Source organism: Euprymna scolopes, chromosome 11 (assembly GCF_053919585.1).
Source record: "Euprymna scolopes isolate OS-2025 chromosome 11, ASM5391958v1, whole genome shotgun sequence".
In the NCBI taxonomy this organism is placed as follows: Eukaryota; Metazoa; Mollusca; class Cephalopoda; order Sepiida; family Sepiolidae; genus Euprymna; species Euprymna scolopes.
The window spans coordinates 97,314,805-97,339,764 of record NC_136492.1 but is presented as its reverse complement, the minus strand read 5'-3'; the positions used below and the strand labels follow the sequence as shown (position 1 = coordinate 97,339,764).

General features: G+C 33.8%; 1 protein-coding gene across 2 annotated transcripts in view; it reads right to left on the bottom strand.

Moving 5' to 3' along the window:
- Positions 1-24,960, bottom strand: part of LOC145287976 (intraflagellar transport protein 80 homolog) — a 510,341-nt gene that overhangs the window by 97,690 nt on the left and 387,691 nt on the right. For both annotated transcript variants that reach the window (XR_013869238.1, XM_080135951.1), the window contains exon 17: positions 12,101-12,273. Coding sequence is in view for 1 of the 2 variants with exons in the window: in XM_080135951.1 (XP_079992077.1) it covers positions 12,101-12,273 (173 nt within the window). In the remaining variant the exon portion in view is untranslated. The remainder of the gene's footprint in view (positions 1-12,100; positions 12,274-24,960) is intronic.

Below are 24,960 nucleotides of genomic sequence, written 5' to 3'. Positions count from 1 at the left end.
CCCTGCTTCGTCCAGTAAGTGGTATATACATTCAGAGATTATGGTTAGGATATCTGCTGTGGAACGAGCTTGTCTAAATCCATATTGTTGGTCGATCAGAAGTTTAGCATCTGTAAGGTGATGGACTAGAGCTTGATTAATTATGGACTCAACTATTCTGGGGAAAAGTGAGAGGAGGCTAATGGGGCGATAACTTAATAGGTCAGTTCTTTCACCAAAATTCTTGAAAACTGGTACCACAGAAGCAGTTTTCCAGCAGTCAGGAAAGCAAAATTCATTAAGGCATTTGTTGTAAAGTTTGTTGAGAACTGGAGCTACTTCAGCGAGAGCATTTTTTCAATAGCACAGCCGGGATGAGATCAGGTCCACATGTTTTTGAAGTGTCAAGATTTTTTATGATAGCATGCACCTGAAAAGGGGTGATTTACAGATCGTCTAGCATGGCGTCTGTCCTCAAAGGAAAGTTAGGGAGGGGGTGGTTAGCAGGGTTCAGTGTGGAGTTGGAGGCAAACTGACTGGCGACCATGTTAGCCTTCTCGGTTGCTGAGCAAAACAACCTCATGACTGTTGGTTAGTGGAGGAATTGTTGATTGCCCATTATTTACTACACTGTTGTTTTAGTTCATAAAAAAAAGCTTCCTTTTTTGTATACTCTCTAATTTATGCTAACCATTTTTTATATGTACATATAATACATTCTTTACTGATTTTTATCCTGAAAAATAATCTAGCTTTGAAAATCTAAGGATTATTCTTTATTTTAATTTCTTGTTTGAATATTTGATAAATTAATAAATGTTGAAATTTGTTGAGCCTCTATTATCTAAATAGGTTCTAATATATAAGAGAATATTTATCTTTGTAATTTTATTTAAATTTATATTTTATATATATATATGTATACCCTGTGTTAGCCTGCTTTTTTATGCTAATGTTTGCATGGGTATTATCACTAAACAAATGCTTTATTTAATCAGCAGGGCTGGAGATAAAGAATACAACAAAGTAAAAAATGAGACTCATATGAGATTTGTAACTGTGCTACAGAAGAAAGTTACAGTTTTGAATTCTATATTTGTTTCATTTTTCACTTTGTGGTATTTTTTTTATCTCCAACCTTGCTGATGGGTTAGAAATGAATTATGTACTATATATTATGTATTATATAGTATATTATTATTATATATTATGTATTATATATTATATTATTATATATTCCCAAGTAGTCTCCCATCTGATAATGACCAAGAACATGCCGAATCGGACCTATACTGCACAAGCACCTTCAAAATATTTCAAACCAGACCTATACTGCAATAGCAGCTTCAAATTTTTTTAAATCGGACCTATACTGCACATGCACCTTAAAATTGTCAATTCGGAGCTGTACTGCACAAGCACCTTCAAAATTGAAAATTCGGACCTATACTGCACAAGCATCTTAAAAATTGTCGAATTAGACCTATACTGCACAAGCACCTTTAAAATTGTCAATTCAGACCTGTACTGCACAAGCACCTTCAAAATTGTCAAATCGAACCTATACTGCACAAGCACACTAAAATTTTATAAATCAAACCTATACTGCACAAGCACTTACAAATTTTTCAAATCGTATCTATACTGCACAACCACTTTAAAAATTGTCAAATCGGGCCTATATTGCACAAGCACCTTCAAAATTGTATAATCGGACCTATACTGCACTTTCAAAATTGAAAAATTGGACCTATACTGCACAAGCACCTTCAAAAATTGTCAAATCAGACCTATACTGCACAAGCACCTTCAAAATGTTTCAAACCGGACCTATACTGAATAAGCACGTTCAAAATATTTCAAACCAGACCTATACTGCACAACCACCTCAAAATGTTTCAAACCAGACCTACACTGCATAAGCACCTTCAAAATTTTTCTAATCGGACCTATACTGCACAAGAACCTTAAAAATTGTCAAATTGCACCTATACTACACAAGCAGCTGCCAAATTGTCAAATCGGACCTATACTGAACAAGCACCTTCAAAATTGTCAAATCGGACTCATACAGCAAAAGGATCTTCAAAATTGCCAAATAGAACCTATACTGCACATGCACCTTCAAAAATTGTCAAATCGGACCTATAATGCACATGCACCTTCAAAAATTGTCAAATCGGACCTATAATGCACAAGCACCTTCAAAATTGGCAAATCGGACATATACTGCACCTTCAAAATTGTCAAATCGAACCTATACTGCACAAGCACCTTCAAAAGTGTTAAATCGAACCTGTGTGCACAAAGACCTTCAAAATTGCCAAATAGGATCTATACTGCACAAGCACCTTCAAAATTAATAAATCGGACCTATACTGCACAAGCACCTGTAAAATTTTTCAAATCAGATCTATACTGCACAAGCACCTTCAAAATTGTCAATTCGGACCTATACTACACAATCACCTTAAAATTTTTATAAATCAAACCTATACTGCACAGCCACTTACAAATTTTTCAAACCGTACCTATACTGCAAAAGCACTTTCAAAATTGTCAAATCGGACCTATATTGCACAAGCGCCTTCAAAATTGAAAAATCGGACCTATACTGCACAAGCATTTTCAAAATTGTACAATCAGACCTATACTGCACAAGCACCTTCAAAATTTTTAAAACTGGACCTATACTGCACAAGCACCTTCAAAATATTTCAAACGGGACCTACACTGCATAAGCACCTTAAAAATTGTCAAATCGCACCTATACTTCACAAGCAGCTGGCAAATTGTCAATTCGGACCTATACTGCACAAGCACCTTCAAAATTGTCAAATCAGACATATAATGCACAAGAACCTTCAAAATTGTCAAATCGGACCTATACTGGACAAGAATCTTTCAAAATTGTCAAATTGGACTCATACAGCACAAGGATTTTCAAAATAGCAAAATAGAACCTATACTGCACAAGGACCTTAAAAATTGTCAAATAAAACCTATACCGCACATGCACCTTCAAAATTGTTAAATCGGACCTATAGTGCACAAGCACCTTCAAAATTGTCAAATCGGACCTATACTGCACAGGCACCTTCAAAATCTTTCAAATCAGACCTATACCGCGCAAATACCTTCCAAATTGTCACATTGCCCCTATACTACACAAGCACTTTCAAAATTGTCAAATCAGACCTATACTGCACAAGCACTTTTAAAATTGACAAATCAGACCTATACCGCACAAGCACCTTTAAAATTGACAAATCGGACCTATAGTGCACAAGTACTTTCAAATTGTCAAATCGGACCTAAGCAGTAATTTTTAAACATAGTAAAACTATTCTCGTTTCCTGTCTAGACATCTCTCTTTCTTTCCCATAAACAAAGAAAAATACTAAAAAGAAAATGGCCATGTTAAAATTTAGTAAACTTAGCTATTGTTTCGTCTCATACCTAAATAATTTTTAAGCGTAATTTTTTTTTTTTGTTCTGGACAGTTTTGCTTGTAATGTTTCGTTTAACTATCGTATCTAACTATTTTTAACCTGCTAATAACTTTGGTAATATTTTCATAACGTGTAATTTAATATTTTAATTTGTATGATAGTCGCCTTTTTTAGCGATAACAATCTCTTATTATATGCAATGTTTTTATATACAGACTGCCATTACAGCTTGCTGACACTAAGGTCATGTGACATGACTAAGCGTTTATTAAATTACGTATAAAATGTCACTTTTTGGGGGGCACCCCCTCTAGAAAAACGGTAAGCTGACTAATTTAGAGTGGACCTTTTGGGCCAAAAATTTGATATTTGCCGTCCGGAGGGTCGGGCTTTATAATGATACCAAATTTGTGAATTTTTGTTCTGTCTGTCGAAAGTTTTTGGCGGACATATAAATACACATACATACATATATTTTTGCTTTTATATATACAGATCATTATATGTATTATATATTATACTAGCGGGGGTACCCGGCGTTGCGCGGGTGTTTGGAGGTGTGTGTGGTCATCCGGGTGTTTGTGTAAAGGGAGGGGGTTAGAATAATAAAAAAAAGTTTTGGTAGGTAAGTATGAGGATCGAACCCGAACCCCTGAGGCAAAGTTTGAAATTAAATTGTGAAAAAAAAAAAACGTGCGTCGTTAACTACGAAATACTAACGGAAACAGGTTTGAATTCATCTAATTATTTAGAATTGGCAGGTGCACGTTTTAATGACTTAATGAGGTAAACTTTGACTGCGGGGTAGTATTTTATTTACGGCGGGAACGCTTGTTTTATTTTTATTTTCCCAAGATGTTTGGGGGGGGGGACCAGCTCCCCATAACAAGGGGATTGTCCAAATTGAATAGCAATTGTCTGATATAAGGAAAATTTCCACATTGATCAAAGCTGATTGCTTTCGGACATTTCCGGCGATCGCGACCGGAAATATACCGCCAGAATTAGTGTTGCTTTTATTATATGAAAAAGCCTAATCCACATGCAGCGAGTGAAAACTGTTGAATATTAATCTTTTCGAAGTCAAGCAAATTAAATAGTCAGGGGATCTCCGTTGTTAACTCGTAGATATTATGATTTATATGTGATATAAAAAGTTTTAAGAAGTTGTGAGCCGACCGACCGACCGCTTCTCGGAAAAAAGCCTTTCTTGGACATACACAAAAAGCGAACATACACACATTTTCGCTTTTATATATATACTAGCAGGGGGGGTACCCGGCGTTGCCCGGGTGTTTGTAGGTGTGTGTATGGGGGGGGGGGTAATTAATAACCCGGCTTAAATATTATAAAAAAGACGATCTAAAAAAAAAACAACCCAAAACCAAAACGGGAAAAAATGGCATAAATAAACCTGTGTATGGGGGAGCGGTAAACTAAAGAATAAGCGAAGTAATAAAAAAAACGTTGCCCGGGTGTTTAAATGTGTAAAAGAAAAAAAAAAAGTAGTTTTGGTCGGGAAGAGGGATTGAACCCGGAAAGCCTTGACGACGCGGAGGTGGAGACCAAAGCCAACTACTTAACCGTCTCGACCACGAGTGAGAGTAATTGATTATAAAGCTAGTAAAAGAGGTTTGATTGACAGGAAGACGCTAAATGAGGTCATCGCGGGATCGTTATTTTTAGTTTTCACTTCCCCCTAGATGATGGTGGGAAAGGGGAAAAGCAGCGCGAAAGCCGAGAACACAACGTTTTAATTTCACTGTATTTATACTAAAATGCAGGACAAACAGGGGACAGAGCGAAATATCGCGAATCTCATAAAAGTCAACGTAAATAAATCTAGAGACGACCCGCGTTCCCAAATCCTAGATATTATGATATAGGACCTATATAAACAGTTTTAAGCGATAGTAATGACCCCGGGAGCGTGTGCAAAAGAAGCCTTTGTGAGACATACACAAAATGGTCACACACATTTTGCCTTTTATATATATAGATATTTTTTTTTACATAGGCATCACCACTTATCAAGGCCAAGAGGCCACTCAAGGATAAGGGCTAAAGAGTGTACAGTAGAAATTAGACAATATAGTAACCACTAATAATGGAAATTCTATAAATTTGTTAACTTATATGGAACAGCTCATCAAAAAACTTGTTTATGTTAGACTTGAAGACAACCATATTGTAGTCAGCTGGAAAGAAAAAAAACGGAAGACAATTCCATAGGCGTGCAGTTCTAAGAAAGAAACTTTACTCATGGAATCTACGCTTAGGTTTAGGCACAGATAAAGAGTGGGGGAAACTAGTGATAGTATTTTCTGCTAGACGGGTGTTTCTTATGAAAGTTTGGCGAAGGGGGACCATAGAATGGAGCTCAGCCGAGCACCTGCCATGAACATAACGATAAAGCAGAGACAAACTCGCAACATCTCTTCTGTGAGAAAGAGGTTGCAGGGAAAAGAAAAGGATATCTCCTACGAGACTACGAAGTCTATTTTGAACTCTATCAAGGACAAGTCTTTTCTAGCAGCTCCTGTCCAGATGTGGCAACAGTATTCCATCCTTGGACGTACCTGGCTCTTATATAGATAGAAAATTGCATTAACAGTGAGATATCTACTGGATCGATAGAAGGATGCCACCATTTTTCCAGCAGCCTTGGCAACGGATTTGATGTATGTGTTCCATTTAAGATCAGGAGTAAAGGTCAAGCCCAGAAGCTTGTCAAAACATGAGGCCTCCCCAAGACGAGTGTCATTCATTTCAACTGATGCCAGATGGGGATCAGAACGTTGAAGATGTAAAGATAAAAGCTTGGTTGTAGATGCATTAAAAATAACAAGCCACCTCTTTCGCCATTGTACCACTTGCTCAAGATCAGAGAAGAGAGAATCAGAGAGAACTTGGTTGTTTACTGGCTTAGATGGGCTACCATATATATATATATATCAGCATAGATGTCTACGAATGATGTAAGGATGGGATTTGGAAAATCATTAATATAGATCAGGAAGAGAGTTGGGCCCAGGATGGACCCTTCAGGGACTCCAGCATTAATACTAAGAGCTTCTGATTTCTGCCCATCAACCACTACTCTTATGAACCTATCAGAGAGAAATGATTTAATGATTGAGAGAACATTTCCAGTTATACTGTAGCTGGAGATCTTGTGAAGTAAATCTTTATGCCATACTCTATCAAAGGCCTTTGATATGTCAAGAGCAATTGCCCTAGAAAGGTAGCCTCCGTCGAGAGATTCGCTAATCCTATGTGATATAACTGTAAGCATATCTGCTGTCGATCTAGCAGAATGGAAACCATATTGCGTGTCACTAAGAAGCTTATTTTTGCTGAGATGGTTGATTACTTCTCTATTTAACACAGATTCCAGCAACTTACTCATGACGCACAGGAAACTTATTGGCCTGTACTGAGAGGGGGGTGACCGATCACCTGAATTCTTAAATACAGGGCATACTGATGAGATTTTCCAGTGTGACGGGAAGCAATTCTCCTTAAAACAACATTTAAACAGTTTTGTAAGGATGGGCGCAAGTTCTGTTTGAAGTCTTTTGAGTACTATAATTGGAATACCGTCAGGGCCAGTTGCTTTACTGGAATCAAGGTTTTTGATATTAGCTTGACAACATCACATACAGATATTTGTATATCACATAGCATATTTTCTGATACAGGAGGAAATATTGGAGGTTGGCAGCCTTGGTTGCAAAGGTTAGAATTAGCTGCAAAGTTCTTGGCAAAGAGTTTGGCTTTGTCTCATGCTGACGAGATTACCTCAGGTCTATTTATGAGAGTTGGGATAGAGCACATGCTTCTATTCAGGATTCTGTTTGTTATTTGCCAAAACTGGTGGGAACCAAGCCGCTGCTCAGCTACTTTTGACTTGACGGACTCTCTTGCGTTCTTTATTACTTTTTCACAATGGTTGCTGGTAGTTCTGAAAGCGGCTTTAGTTTCAGTACATCTATTATGTTGGAAGAAACGGAAAAAGTGATTTCTATACGCAATTTGCTGGAATTTTTTCAAATGAAACGGTCTATACCTACAATTAACTATTCTGTCAGGTCTGATACTATAGAGGACACATCCTTTTTAAACATGGAACGCAGAGGTAGATCTGATATAAATGTGCGGAAGCTATCCCAGTCAGCCATAGAGTATCAATATACTGTACGACGGAGAGGTACATCTGGGGACTTATTACATTTCATTTTTATCTTAACTGATACAACTGAGTGGTCGGAAGATCCAAGTGGAGACAGAACAGAAGCTGAACACAGTTCAGGGCAAGTTGTGAGAAAAAGGTCTAGGAGACTTGCATACTGGCCGTCAGTATCGGGAACACGGGTGGGTTCGTGAACAATCTGAGTGAGGTCATAAGCAATGGATAAATCATGACAGAACCTCCCCTCATCATCGGTCTTCTTTGAGTGAGTTAACCATTCCACATTGTGAACATTGAAGTCTCCACAGACATGAATATTAGCTGAAGGATAAGCAGATAGGGTGTGGTCAATTTTCTCAGATATGCTTTTAAAGATAGTAACTCTGCTGTTGTGAGGGCGATAGAGAGCAAATATAAATGCAGTAGTTTGAGCTACTGCAACCCAGAAGCACTTATATGGTAAGTTAGGATCTTCTCTGGAGATGTCCCTACCACATGGAAAGCCATCTTTTATATAGGCACATATTCCATCCCCATGGCGATCTTGGGGTTCAGATTTGGAATTTAAATTAGAGTATCCGTTAATTACGATCTAGGTAAATAGTCTGTCCAATGTCAGTTTCACTTAGAAATAATATGTCAGGTTTAGTCTCTTTTAATTGGATTTCAACCTCTGGAAGGTTAGAACGTAGACCCCTGATGTTGGAGACATGATAGTGGGGGTCTACGTTAAAAGTTAGAGATCCAGGTTTAATCGTGTATTTTTTCTTGAAACTTGTCATGATGGAATTTTGGAATTTGTGAACTAGGTCGTCAGACTTGCTTAGAGCAGGACAGAGAGGGGAAACTAAGATAGAAAAAGAAACAAAGAATTTTTTTTTGTAGAACATAAGGTAAAGCCGTAACAATTACCCACTAATATGGCATTGAGAGGCCCCACCAGAAGCTACTGCATGGTCTAGAATCCCAGATAATGTTTACCTCCAGCACCCTTACTAGTGACATGGCTACAAGGATAGACATAGAAACAGAAAATTTCTGACATCCCTGGCGGCTGTTCACGCAAAATACTGCCAACCTAGAAAACAGCTTTTTCTTCTCCCTTTGTCAGAAAAATCACTATATATATATATATATATATATATATATATATATTATCTATTATATATCATATTCTTATATTATATTATTATTATATATTATACTAGCGGGGTTACCCGGCGTTGCTCAAGTGTTTGGGGGGGTGTATGTAGGAGAGGGTGATCCTGTTTTAATATTATTAAAAAAAAAACACGATGTTAAGAAAAATTGGAAAAACCAATACAAAGCAAAACAGCGAACAAACGTAAAAAAAAAAAAGGAAAAAAAAATGGTGTATAAGAGGAAAAAAAGTTTAGGTTGAAAGACAGGCTCGAACCCGAAACATCGAGGCTAAGGCAGAAAAAAAATCCCTGACACGTAACCCCTACGCCAAAGAGACATACAACTGAGAACGGATAAAATTAAAGCTTTAAAAACACTTGCAGGTGGTTTTAAACTAACGTCAACGTTTTCTAGGTCAAACATGACGTCATTGTCATAGTAGCAGGAGCAGAGAAAATGAAGGAACGATTTTTTTGACAACCCTCCCTGTACAAAACTGATGGTTTTAGGGTGAAGGAATTAATATTTTTGGCCAATTTTTCGATATTTGTCGGGCGAAGGTTGGAACTTAAAAATTATACCTATCTGGTGAAAATCCGTGACCCGTGTCAAAAGTTTTAGCGAGACATACAAACACACATACATACGTACCAACACACATTTTTCCTTTTATATTTATAGACTAGCGGGGGGTACCCGGCGTTGCCCGGGTGTTTGGAGGTGTGTGTGCTCGGGCGGGGGTGGGGCGTTAATCAAAACATAAGAATAAGCGAAGTAAAAAAAAACTAACGTAAGGCAAATGAACGATGTTAAATGTAAAAATGGGAAAAACAAAAAAAGAAAACGCGAAACAGAAAAACTTCTTTAAAAAATCTGAAAAATACACCCCCAAAAAACATGTGAAAAATGGCTTAAATAACACTGCTTCAAAACATAAGAATAAAACACAAAAAAAACTAACGTAAGGCAAACGAACGATGTTAAATGTAAAAATCGGAAGAACAAAAACAAAAAAGAAAACAGAAAAATGAACGTTAAAACTCTTTAAAAAATCTGAAAAAAAAAAAAAAAGAACATGTGAAAAATGGCTTAAATAAGCCTGTTTCGATATTAAAATTTAAAAAAATTGGTGGGTACCCGGGTGTTTTTGGGTGTATGTGGTTGGTCGGTGGTGGAGGGGGTGTTAATGAAAACCTAAACATAAGCGAAGTAAAAAAAAAAAACAGAAAAACAAACGTTACCTGAAAAATGGCTTAAATAACCCTGCTTCAATATTTAAATTTAAAAAATCGAAAAAAAAAAAGAAGATATCTGACACCACGATTCGAACCCATAACGTTTAGATAATGAGCCAACGCTCTAACCAACTGAGCTAACACGACATGCATGAAATTGTGTCAGTTCTTCAAATATTTAAACTAAATCAGGTCATGACGTCATCTGACGCATACATAGAACCGATCTCGTCATGAGAGGACGGTTTTTGCTGACCCCGCCCATCCCTGTAGAAAAGTGTTGATTTCAGGGTGAAAAAATTAACGTTTTTGGCCAATTTTTCGATATTTGTCGGGCGAAGGATGTGGCTTTCATATGAGACCAAGTTTGTGAATTTTTGTTCAGTCTGTTGAAAGTTTTTAGCAGACATACAAACACACATACATTTTCGCTTTTATATATATATAGACTAGTGAGGATACCCGGCGTTGCCCAGGTGTTTGGAGGTGTGTGTGCTGTTAAATAAAAAAGAAAGCGGGGGGGGGGGGGGGGGGGGGGGTAAAAGTTGGTAGGATCGAACCCGAAGCCCTGAGGTGAACTATGAAAATAAAATCGGCCAGCCAGAATGAGTTACTGAAAGATGTTTGAATTTATTTAAGTAAGAACCAAATTGACAGGTGCGCGCACATAAGTCGTTGAGCGTTACGACGACGACGTAAGCAATAGCTATTCAGCAAATGAGGTCAATGACCAGGTTTGTTTGTTATAAGCGAAGTAAAAAAAGAAAACATAAAAAGGAACGTTAAAACTTAAGCGGGGAGAGGGGGGGGAATCAAAACATCGAAAAAACCACAAAAAAAACTAACGTAAGGCAAACGAACGATGTTAAATGTAAAAATCGAAAAAACAAAAAAGAAAACAGAAAAATGAACACGTGAAAAATGGCTTAAATAAGCCTATTTCGATATTAAAATTTAAAAAATCGGTGGGTACCCGGGTCTTTTTGGATGTGTGGTAGGGGGTGGATAAGCGAAGTAAAAAAACCAAAAAAAAAAAACCAGAAAAACGAACGTTACGTGAAAAATGGCTTAAATAACACTGGTTCAATATTTAAATTGAAAAAATAAAAAAAAAAATAAAAAAAAAGACATCTCACACCACCATTCGAACCCAAAACGTTTAGATAATGACCCAATGTGCTAACCAAGTGAGCTAACACGATGCACATGCAATTTAATCACTTCTTCAACTATTTAAACTAAATTAGGTCATGACGTCATCTGACGCATGCGTAGAACCGATCGTCGTCACGAGAGGACGGTTTTTGTTGACCCCGATCACATAGATTTTCCCAAATTTCAGTACCCTGTATATCAAATTTCGAGTCTGTAGACTTAAAATTGACAGAGTTATTGCGAAGGAAAATGTACACAGACAGACAGACACACAGTACCCTGTATATCAAATTTCGAGTCTGTAGACTAAAAATTGACAGAGTTATTGCATAGGGAAATGTACACAGACAGACAGACACTTTCACTTTTATAGATATATGTATTATATATTATATTACTATTATATATATGTATTATATATTATGTATTATATTATTATTATATTACTATTATATATATGTATTATATATTATGTATTATATATTATATTACTATTATACATACATATTATATATTATATTATTATTATTATATTATGTATTATCTATTACAATATTATATATGTGTCTTTATGTCTATTATCATCTCACCCAGGCATTCTTTCAATTCGTCTGATCCCTTAACCGTATATAGGTTTGTCACACCCTTTTAAACATCAAATCTATATATATCTTCTTATGCATCTACATGTAAAGCAAGCATGTTCGAGAAACATCGTCCTCAACAGGAAAGAATCTGTTGATTAAGGAGATCAAATTGAAGAGAAATTAAAAAAAAAAAGTAAGAAACCCAACATTGTTTTTGCTCAGGTTAACGAATAACTTTTCAAGAGAGTTTAAAAATCTAAAAATTAAATTTAAAACCATTGTTATGGTAATTATATTTTGGAACATTAAAACAGTCTGGAAATTGATCCCAATAAAAGAACATAACTTTTTACTTACCGACCCCAGTTGTAGATTTTTATGTTTAAAAGAATAGCTCGAAAGATGCGTCCAGCTTGCAAAAGAATTGCTTCAGCATCCCGATGATTGCCACAGAACAAGGCCATTTCAGCATTACGGACCTCTTTCACCGGAATGCTTTTGATATGCATAATATATTGGATCTTGTCTGCCTGAAATAGAAAAACATTTGTATAAAGGAAAAAGTCTCAATGATTAATAGACACTCCAGTTTTCACTGAAAACCTTATGAATAAAAATACTGTAACCAATAAAATTATGAGACAACTTCACCAGAATGCATTTTGATTTATATACAGAAATATATAAACATATACCAATTTACAATGCCTCCCCACAGGACAGTGTTAGACACCAGGCTCGTTTTTTAATGTGGAGAAAAGGTACAAAAATAAAAAATTGTCTCGGTCGTGAAGGACTGATCCTCCAGCGAAAGAGAACAAGAAATGGAAGTGCAGCATCTGAAGAACAGATACTACACTTTGATCTTGACCAAAACATATAGAAATACCTAACTTTATATAGAGTTATACCGATCAAATTCTTTTAGATATTTCACCAGATAGATCTCAAAAGTGTAAATTCACTGTTTGATTCTCAATTGAGTCATAAAAAATGCTATTGGATGCCTTCTTGCTTCACTTTCAGTATTATAACGTGAGAACAAAGAGTAAGTGGAGTAATAATCCATTTCTGTATGGTAACCAACGAAAAAATGGAGCCTTTGAGTTGCCTTCAATTACAATCAATACTTTTATTTTTATTGAACAAAAGCATTGGATTTAATTTTTGAAATCTTTTTTTTTTTTTTGCCAATACATTTTTAGTGTGATCAAAGATATTAAAATATATTCAGAAACCTCACTAATTAGTTTAAAAGTCATTCTTCTATAAAATAAATTAGTTAAATCCTTTGTTTATTTTATTGGGAGAAGACTTTATGACACCCTTCACACTTTTCTTTCTAGTAAAAGTAGTTAAACCATTTTTTATAATTGAGATTCATTATTTCATTTATAAGTTTAGTCACTTTTCATTCTACTTTTAACATTATATCCAAACCCCATATTTGGCTATTGCTGCTTATATAAACATACAGGTTCGACCTATCTCTATGTAAGAACACATCAACTCTTTTTAATACTGGAGCACAATAACTATTAGATATTATTCATACAAAAGTTACTATTTGACCAATAATTAAAGAGGAAGATTTTATGTTCATAATTTTTGTAACAGTATTAATGTTTAAATTGTCACAATTAGTTTGATTTGAACTCATTAAATTTCATAATCCATAATGGTATCAATTAAATTAACCATGCACCTCTCCAAAATTCTTGAACTGAGAATGTATTCTGAAAGTCAAATATGAACTGAATCATGTCACAAAAGTTCATAGTTAACACTGACCAGGTATTTTATTTTTTTAATCAGTGTTGTTAACATATGAAAAAAATTCGGCCTTGTGATATTGTAGAAAAAAAAAAACAACAACATGGTCTTATGTAAAAAATAGTAATTCATTTTTTCTGTTTTTGGTCAGTGTGGAAGAAATATTTCTGGACAAAGGCAATTTGTATTTTTGTCCCAATCCAGAGCACCCTTTTAGGGGGAACTGTTTTTCACCAAATTAAAAACCGATCTTGTCACCCTCATAGGAAGGCAAGTAAATAGGGACAGATGTTGTATAATAAATGAATTTCTACATGTAAATAATCTCAAACGGATCACAAAAATACATACTTTCAATTATGTGCTAATGTTCATTAATATCAAGATATAGTTTATAAACTCCAGTTAACTAGCAGAATATCCTTCTTAATGTATATTCACAATTAAATAATGACCAAATGCAGTTGCTTAAGAAAACTAAGCAGAAAACTAAGATTTATTAAAAGTAACAATTGCTTGAGCCCATAATAGAAATCATAAACTGAACTATGCTTATGACCAAGTCCACCAGCCACTAACTTAAATAATGATAGTGTAAAAGGTTAAATGGCAGATCAGTCAGTCTTTAATTGCATGCCATATCTTCTTGATTTATGTCTATGGTTGCAGTTCATTAGAATTACAAAGAAAGTACAGCTATAAATTAGAGCCAATACCAATCCTAACCATGGAGAATCCAACTGTAGAGCAAGAGATGAAAAGATGAACAAATTAATACATTTTACTTGCCAGAGGTGACCTCATCAGAGTATAAAATATCACACCCAACAAGTATGGACAAAGAAATATGCTTTCAAAGACATCACTCTTAATGTAATAAAATAAATGGGAGTGAGAGCGAGTCCAATTAGATAAGGTTTATATGACATAAAACATTAAGGACTGAATTGATTTTTAGTAAGTCTTAAATTAGGGACTTAAATATATATATACAACTGTGCCGACCTAACGTTGTTGCCAGAGATTCACCAATGTCATTTTACAAGAAGCATTCCAAAAGTAATGCCGCCTAGTTTTTTATTCCACCCGAATGGATCAGATTGGATTGTAAATTGCATTGTTATGATTACTTGACTTATACATTCATGACCTAAATGTTTAATCTCTCTGTTGCAGATATTGACTCTAATGTGAAACTCCAAGAAAGCAAACCCATCATGAACATGCATCTGAATTAGAGATGCATTATTGATGTCCATTGAGAATGGTGGTGACTATGTAGAAAAATAAATTCGGGAAGACAAAAGGTCGTTTGTTTTAATAATACCACTCTTGTCTCTGTAGCTCTTTAACTTTTGAGCTGAACAAAATAATGGGTTTTACTTTTGGAATGGCGGTTGTAGTTTAAATTTTAAATTATTAAAAAAATAACCTGTAAGTAATAAAGCTCAAACTTTCAAGTAAATATGATTATCTCCCTTACATTTTAAGCTTTTCTAAGTCATTATATAAAATTGTCTCCATAGTAGTAATCTTTCTTGCAAGAATATTTTCAGAAAGAAATGTAAGTGAATTACATCTTTTTAGCAAAAAGAACGTACTGCAAGATAAAAAGAAAGAAATTGCTAGACAGAATCAAATATCAATTTGTCTGATGCATTAATATTTAGGTCTAACATGGAAAATTTGATATTAGATGAAATCATTATGTACAGTGGTTGGGTGAGCTAAAATATATGACAAATATATGTAACATATTTACCTCGATCCTACCCTGAAAAATTGTTCTTATTTAATTTTAAAAACAAGAACAAAAACAATTATCCGGATTATTATTCATACTGCACTAATGTTGCTCCAAATTTTGAGATAATTGCTTTTATTCACTTTTTAGATATAGCGATACAGGTAAATATGCAAAATGATGCTTCTCCCTATCTCTGAAAGTTGATATTTCCTGATGACTTCTTTACAGGCATTTAAAATGTAGCAATTTAATTCTTAACAAAACAATGTCTACACTAAATTCTTAAATTATAAAATAATCAAACTTGAAAAGAATAGTTCAATTTTTAAAGTTGTGAAATGGGATCATTATATTCTATGGACTGATTGAAAAAATAAGAGGAGAATAATTTTATTTTTATTTTCATAGAAAAGAAAACGCCTGCTACAAACTGAACATGTTTTCAAAAGTCTTTTTTAATATAGAAATTAATGTTTAATCCATAATAATCAGAACACATTTAAAAAAAAAAAACCAAAACAAAACTGAATAACAAACATACCAAAGACCCTTTCAAAATATTTATTAGGGCGTGTTGTATATGCCTGTCAAACATTATTTTTTTAAGTTATTGCTGTTGGCTGACTTGAGGTGACAATGCTCATGGTCTAACAAAATAGTAGCATCTTGTTTGTATTGATAAAACAAGCTCAACTATAAATTAGTAGAAGACATGAGTGACACAATTTCCTGCTTCCTATGAGCTTGATCAGAATTCACATCTTGTTTTCTGACAGACAGCTGAGATGAGGGGAAGGAGGAAGAGGCAAAGGGATTGTCATGTGTCAGTTCAAATATCTTGGGATTTTTGTTCAAACCTTAATATTACCTGAATTGCTCTCCTGACAAGTTCGTTAGCAATCAATTCCTATCCATGTCATTCAATGACCTTTGGCTAAATCAGAGGTTTTCTGTTCATGCATTCTCATGTCATGTTAATCCAAATATGCTTCCAGCATCAGATAAGGCCACATAAAAGACAGAATGGACATTCAAACAAATACTGTATCGGTAGAAGAAATGACATTTGAAATGCAAGAAATAGAATTAATAAAAGATGCATGTCTGATATTCTCTAAGAACAAACAAAAAGAATGGATATTCTTTCATCTAATATATATATATATATATATATATATATATGCACATTTCGCAAGGAAAAGAAATATTCCACACTTATGAATTAACAAAGAAATACTAGTTCAAATGTAAGCAGAAACACAACCGAAAATTCTATTTTAAAACTTTAGGGTGAAAAAATGTTGTTTCAAACTTAAACATGAGAATCCGACAAATTTAATTTCAAATTTAAGTATGACAAATTAACAAAAAAATGCTTTTTTAAACATAAGCATGACATACCAACAAAAATGTTATTTAAAACTTAAGAGTGACAGACCAATGAAAATGCTATTTTAAAATTAATGCTTACAGACTGATGAAAGTGCTATTTCAGACTGAAGTGGGTGTTATATACAAACTGATTGACTGAACCTCTTCTAGATGTATGGCAAAGTATATAAAGATTAAAAAAAGAGAGAGATTTATTTATTAACATACTAAGTGAATTAATCGTCAATACGGCATTTCTTAAACATTTCTCTTTAACTCAAATGGGGATAGTATTTTTTTATTATTATTTTAAATAAAAAAATTATTCTTTTTTAATATTTAGGTTTATGATGATGATCGATATTAGCTCAAAAACACAAACAAAAGTTTAATGTGAGATTCAAACTTGGAATGACTGCACAAAACTGAACTAACCAAAGGAAATACCTAAATATAGGGATGTCTCCACATAGATCTAAAATAGTCCAATTGTCAAAAGATAAATAAACATACAAAAGTACATCAAATTATATAAGTATGATGTTCACTTGAAAAGAGAATGCTAAAAATGACAGAACATTTGTTTCTAATGTTAATTTTGAATTATGAGTTGTAAAATTGATTCAACAACCAATAAAGACATCAGATTGAACTCATTAATTGATTGATTGATTTCAAATCTGAGGCTATTTTGCCTCTTGGATTAATCGTTTTACTGTGATATTGTGTTGAATATACAAACAACTTTGCTTTCTATATATATACTAGCAAAAGTACCCGTCGTTGACTGGGTTCAAAAACAGCCTACAGAAAATGGACTCTGATTTATGAAAGTATCATAGGTTATGAAAAGGAAGGGTTGTAAATTTGGGTTGAATTTGGGGGTATCAAAACCAAAGAAAAATATGATGAAAGTAAAAATAAAATAGATAAACCCCATAATTTATTATACCATACCTGTTTACACTGAAACACTTATCACAATATTCTGTGGATCTATATTAAAAAAACCTTGTTAAACTTTGTGACATATTTCCATTCTATGGAGGTCAGGTGCGAACGAACACCCCAGAATTTTATTATACCATATGTCTTCAAACAGAAACATAATTATCAAAGTATACTTACGCAGATAGATATGAAAAGTCTTTATTAAAGTTTGTGCCTATTTCCATTCTATGGAGGCCAGGCGCGAACGCAGACCCCACAATTTTATTATACCATCCCTATTTAAGTTAAAACATACTTATCAAAGTATTCTTATGTACATCTATATCAGAAACACTTGTAAACGTTTTTTTTTAATTTTTAAATTTTTTATTTCTATACTTTGTGGACCAGGCACGAATGCAGACCCCACAATTTTAATGAACCACTGTTCTGCCAGATCAAACATACCCATTCCTGTGTCTCGATACATCTTCTATCATTATATGTAATCAGTTTTTTAAAATAGTCAACCATATAGGAGCCTATTCGTGACCAGACACACACACAAATACACACACAGACATTCAGCTTTATATTATAGATATACACAGATGAATCAAGTTAATGCTATAGCAAAATTAACTTCAGTTAACATACAAAGATGAACAAGATCAACATTTTAGATAAAATCTAATTTCTGGAGATTTTTATGCAATATACCAAATAACAAAATATATCCAAACATAAAAAAAAATATCAATCATTCTCACACATAATTTATATAAAGCACATAAAAATATTAAGAAAACACAAAAGTGATATAAATTTTATGCATTATAGAATTTTGTTAAATACACTAATTATTTAAGAATATAAAATTATAGTCTTAAATAATCAGTGCATTTCTCTTGTTACTGAATTTTCAGGCTCAAAGCAATGTATTCATTAATTAAATGTTTTCTTTAAATAATATAATTTGAAAGAGAAGAATATGTATAAGAATATTCGAATCAATAATAATTTCAAGATTTTTTTTTTTTTACAAGGGTGTCACCACTTATCAAGGCCCAGAGGCCACTCGAGGATAAGGGTTAATAGGTATACATTAGTCATTGTGATTTTAGCATAGTAAACAGTGGGAATTTTGAAACTTGGATTACTTAGGGGGACGATTCAATTAGAACTTGTTCACATTGGACTTTTTCTTTTTTTTTTTTTCATAGGTATCAACTCATTATCAAGGCCAAGAGGCCACTCAAGGATAAGGGTTAAAGAGTGTACAGTAGAAATTGGACAATATAATAATCATTAGTAATGAAAATTTGTTAAATTTGATAACTTATATGGAACGGCTCATCAAGAACTTATTTACGTTAGACTTGAAGACAACCATATTGTAGTCAGATTTTAAATTGAAATCATGCATGACAAATTTCTAAATATGACATAACTAGTTTACATTATATATATATATATATATATATATAGTAAGTTATAAAATATATATGGCGTAAGCTACACAGAATGTTCCGCGTTTCATCCACGCTAAGATTCATCAGGCTTATGCTGATGAATCCTAGTGTGGATGAAACGCAGAATATTCTGTGTAGCTTAATCGCCATATATATTTTATAATTTATTACAAAGCTCTACCTATGTATTGAGCACTGTTGAAGTAAATACTTAAAGTTTACGCATAAATCTATATGTTCGTATATTAATTCATGTGATTAAATGAAGTAGTCATATATATATATATATATATATGACTATATATATATATATATACACACGTGTTTGAAAAAATCATTTACCAGTTAGAAATTAATGTTTAATGAATATTTAAATGCTTCCTTTAGGATAATTTACAAGTAAATATTTTTCTTTTCACAAATTTTTAAATAAAATCAATTTTATGAGACATACCAAAAAAAAAAGAAGAAAACAAAAAGGAGCTTGTTTGAACAGTGTCTCGAATTTGAGGGAAATAAAAAAATGATTAAATGATAAAAAGTTTAATGAAATTGAAAGAAAAGACTTATATACAAATTAGTAATTTAAACAATTGATTAAATGAACCTGACCAATGTTAATTAAAAAAGTAAAATTGTCATTAAACTTACTGAAACAAATTAGGAATGTTGTTAATTAATGTAAACAAATTAATAAAAAGTTAAGAAACTGTAATAATGAAATCATGTTAATCAAACCCAAAAGCTTGTTAATGAGTGTAAAACATTTATTTGGATAACATTTTAAAGTGACATTAATTTACTTGTTTCATTTTTCAATTGCCTCTACAAAATTTGGACAGCACTGAACAGACTTTTACTAACCAAATTCTATAGCAGGAGTTCTCCGTCTTTACTTTAATGAAAAAAATAAAATAAAAATAAGCAAATAAATGTTTCATATAGCTATTTATAAATATTCTGATGTAATATCCAAAAGTGTTATTTCGAAATTCCTACTATTGCATCATGAGCCAACAATACTGTCTCCACATAAGGGCAGAGTTAATCCAGCTCCTCCCACGAATATAAAAAATAAAAAAATAAAAAATTGCCTTAGTTTAAAAGAATTTCTTCACTAACCAAACTTTGTACAATAAAAACATTGAACAAATATAGAAAATTTTATTTAAATACCCTTATTTTTACAGATGAAACTATATATATATATATATATTCAAAATGCTTTTAGAAAAGTAAAATACCGTTTTTTTTTTTTTTAAATAAAGGTTTTAAATTACTAACTTAACAGATAATTATAATCACAGTAAAGTAGTTTTTAACAAAAAAATATACATTATTTTATAATGAACCTTCAAATTATGATAAAGTCTAATCATTACTTTTTTGCTTGTTTTTATCGACTATTAAAATATGCAGGTGGATAAAGTTCAAGAAAAACTTTTCTCTAGTAAATCATTTTTGTTTTATTCGAAAGGGCATCAAAATTCATGTACAATATGTAAACATTTAAAACATTGGATGAACAGAAAATTTTGATAAATTTTAAAGCTAGAAAAAACTTTTAATTTCAAAAGTTAATGTATTTCATTACATAAAAATGAGTGTTTCACGTATGAGCTTTTATGCACTGGTTTTGAAAGAAAATGAAAAATTAAAAAAAAATTAAATTTTGTAAGTTTCAAAAACTAATAGCTTATTTTAGAAGCATGTCCAATAAATAAAATTAGCAACCCACTCCAAAAATGAAAATTATGAGTTTTGTACATTTTATTTGCAGTTTTATGTTTTCTTCATCTTTCTAAACATGCACAAAGATTTAATCTGAAAAGAAACATGGAAGAAAACAATACTAAAGCTGATATCGGCTTTCTTTAGAAAATCAAACAAAGTTGAAATACTGAATGAAACTGAGACTCAAAAGAATGCTTCGAATGATAAACAAAATAAAGATGACACAGAAATAAAAGTAAGCTGTTCATTGTATGAGAAGTCTGACAAGTTTGGCTGTCAACTTTTGCTTGGTGTCAATTCAATAGACACAAAACATGATGCATTGGGATTTTTGCATTCAGCTGTCCAATTTTAGCTGGAAAAACTGATTTTCTAGATGGTAGTACTAAATTTAAATGTCTTAGACACATTATAAAACAAATAATCTCACATTGCCATAAAATTTCTCAAAGCAAAAATCAAATTGAACGAAAAAAGATTTGACAGATTTCAAAGTTAAATTTAACACATTTTATTGTATACGGAAAGAAAGAAATTACCTAAATGAGCTACCTGTGACACCTGCATACAGTAACGATGTTAGGTGTAGTGAAATGATGCCTACTATTGCAATCACTAATAGAGATATTAGAATCTATCAGTGACTCTCATTATGTGTCAGTTATGATTGATGGTGCCACTGACAACTATGTCAGAAAATGAAGCAGTTTATGTGAGAATAGTATTGAATGGCAAAGCAAAAAATAAAACTTTTTGAATGTATTGCCATTGAACATGGCTATGCTGAAGGTATTATCTCTGCTACTAAATTTGCTCTTTGAAAAGTGGGGATCAGTAATGAGGAAATGTCATCAAGAATTGCTGGGTTTTGTGAAGATGGGCCAAATGTGAATAATGGACAGAGAAATAGTGTTGTGTCACTATTAAGGCAGGAAGTTCCCATCTTATAGACTTTCATTGTATGGCACATAGGCTTGAATTCGTCCTATTGAAGCTACAAAAACAAACTCCTGTTATGCAGTCTGCTGATAACTGTCTACATTTCATCTGGAAGACTTACCACTTCAGTTCAAAGAGCAAAAAAGAACTAAAGATAATTGAAGAAAGAAGAAGCAAAAATCTACTCACCAATTAAGGACGCCAGATAGATTTCCCAAGTAGACAGGGCAATGATAGGTAGTTTTTATTGAAGAAAAGAAAGATAGTCATTTTACTAAAAAACCCAAGTACGTCCAAGGATGGAGTACTGCTGCCACATCTTGGTAGGAGCTGCGAAAAATAGCCTATCCTGCCTTGACAGAGTACAAAATAGACCGTGGCTTAGTGGAGGATGCTCTTTTCTCTTCCCTGCAACCTCTCTCCCACAGAAGAGATGTTGCGAGCCTGTCTTTGTTTTATCGTTATTTCCATGGCAAGTGCTCGTCTGAGCTCCAATCTCTGATCCCTCCCTCGCCAATCTTTCACGAAAAACACCTGTCTAGCTGAAACTACTGTCATTAATTTTCCTCGCTCTTTATTGGTGCCTAAATCAAAACGCAGATTCCATGAACAAAGCTTCTTTCTTAGAAGTGCACACCTGTGGAACTCTCTTCCATTTCCCACCTGACTACAACTTGGATGTCTTCAAGTCCAACATAAATTCCTGATGAACCACCCCCCTTAAGTAAGACACTTATCAAATCTCCAATATTAACGATTACTACAATACTATCCCATTGATTACTGTACACGTAGTAATCCTTATCTCCGAGTGGCTTCCAGGCCTTGATACGTGGTGACCACAATGTAAAAAAAAAAGATCATGGCCAATATGCAGCAATCTACATTCGTATGGAAAATCCTGCAGCAATATCATCAAATGTAGACACTGCTGGTAGAGTATACATGAGCGATTGAAAGATTTTGTATTTACTGCATTCTGCCATTTCATATCCGATCTATGTAGCAAGCTAACTTTGCTTAAGTCTAAAACTACAGGCAAAACAATCTGATTCTTCCTGTAGCAGTTGCATCAATTTAAGATTGTACATAAACTTTCAAGTATGAAGGAATAATACATTCCTGAAGGAATGTATCGAAAGTGTATTGAGAACAACAGTGTGAAAATTAGCAGGTAATCCCAAATTTCAAGAAGTTGAAATGACTGGGAGTTGTGTATGTGATGTCAAAAGAAAAACTAAAGAAACATGTGGAATCTATAAGTTGACATTACAATTACAGAACTGGAACCAAGGTTTCAAAATCTGTTGGAAACAAACACAAGTGTAGATGTTCAAGGTATGGTGAAAAGTTTCATTAAGATTCAGAATGTAAAAGGGAACTTGTCCATTTAGGTAAATCATGAAATAGACATTATTAATGGCTGTCTTGAAAACCTCTTGTTGCTACAAGATGCAATATGGAAGTTGTTCAGATGGAATGAATACATGAAATTCTTTGCTGCAAATACTTTCAATACGGGCAAATCCTACTAACCATAGACCCATACAAGACTGACTTATGCAATGTGTTTCATGTTGTGAGAAAAGTGCTCACTCTACCAATCAGTTACATGGAGTGTGAAAGTCTTTTCTATGAAGAGAATAAAGAGTGACATATGGAGCAGCTTGTCAGTAAAGAGACTGTCAGATTTAACCTTTTTCTTCTTAGCGCCCAGATCTGTCTGAATTCAAATCCATTAACAAGTGGATGGAAAACGGCAGGAGGAGGACTGCTGAGGGCCAGGACAATGTGACTGGTCAGCTAACATTGTGTCTGCAGATTGAAAGTGTGAGAACAAAGCAGTACTGTTTGAAAATTAAAAGATTTAGAGTCACAAGCAAAATTTGACAATTCAAATTGAGCAAGTGTTAAGGGTCTAGAAATGGGGGAAATAAGGATAAATTTAAATTTAAAACAGACATAAATGAGTTCAATTTCAGTAAGACAAAGACACAGTACGTATTTGTCAGACCATCTGAACATTTCCCATTCCAGTTCCACTTTAAGATTTTAGATCAGCATAGTTAATGTCATGAATATTTCTGAATGGCATTTACCAACCTGACAGGGAAATTGAAAATAAGTTAAAGGCCCGTTTTTAAGAGTGTTACAATAACTACAAACTATGACAGAATATTTCTAAATAACACCTTTTTCAAGTAACAGTTGAAATGAATGTAATATTTTTATGAGGTTGTTGTTTCAAGTACGTCCAAGGATGGAATACTGCTGCCATATCTGGGCAGGAGCTGCTAAAAACAGCCTATCCTGCCTTGACAGAGTACAAAATAGACTTCGTGGCTTAGTGGGGGATGCCCTTTTCTCTACCCTGCAACCTCTCTCCCACAGAAGAGACGTTGCGAGCCTATCCTTGTTTTATTGTTATTTCCATGGCAAGTGCTCGTCTGAACTCCAATCTCTGGTCCCCCCTCGCCAATCTTTCACGAAAAGCACCTGTCTAGCTGAATCCACTGTGAAAAATTTCCCCCACTCTATATCTGTGCCTAAATCAAAACGCGGATTCCATGAACAAAGCTTCTTTCTTAGAACTGCACGCCTGTGGAACTCTGTTCCGTATGCCTGCTTCCCACCTGACTACAACTTGGATGTCTCCAAGTCCAACGTTAACAAATTTCTAATGAACCGCCCCCTTAATTAAACACTTCATCAAATCTCCACACTAACGTAATGTACTCGCAATAACCCTTATCCCTGAGTGGCTTCCAGGCCTTGATAAGTGGTGATCACTGTGTAAAAAAAAAAAAAAAAAAAGTTCTTCAAACTCATTTGTCAGTTACTGAACTATCCTGAATGATAATTCTAAGGTAACTCTAAATAGTTTTATAGTCCCTAGAGCCAATATAATGTTTTTTTTATGATCTTGTTGCTTTGAATTGTTGTTTCATGAATCACATTTAATAATATTGAAACTGATGTTGGTTGTTTTTGTTTTACGGCATATCAACCTTTTTCAGGTTATTTAATGCCGAATCTAGTTATTTTGAGGAACGATTTTTAATGGAGTATATTTTTTTTAAGTCAGATTCTATTTAACCCATAGTTGGGACCCTAACAGGTACTACCACTCCGGGTCAGAGTGGACCTGGGAGCAATGGCAATTAAAGAGTGGATCCACACTCCCCAAGGCCTGCAAGGTGGGGCCTCACCATCGGATATAGTTTTAGGTCATATCCAGGACTCTTTTCAGG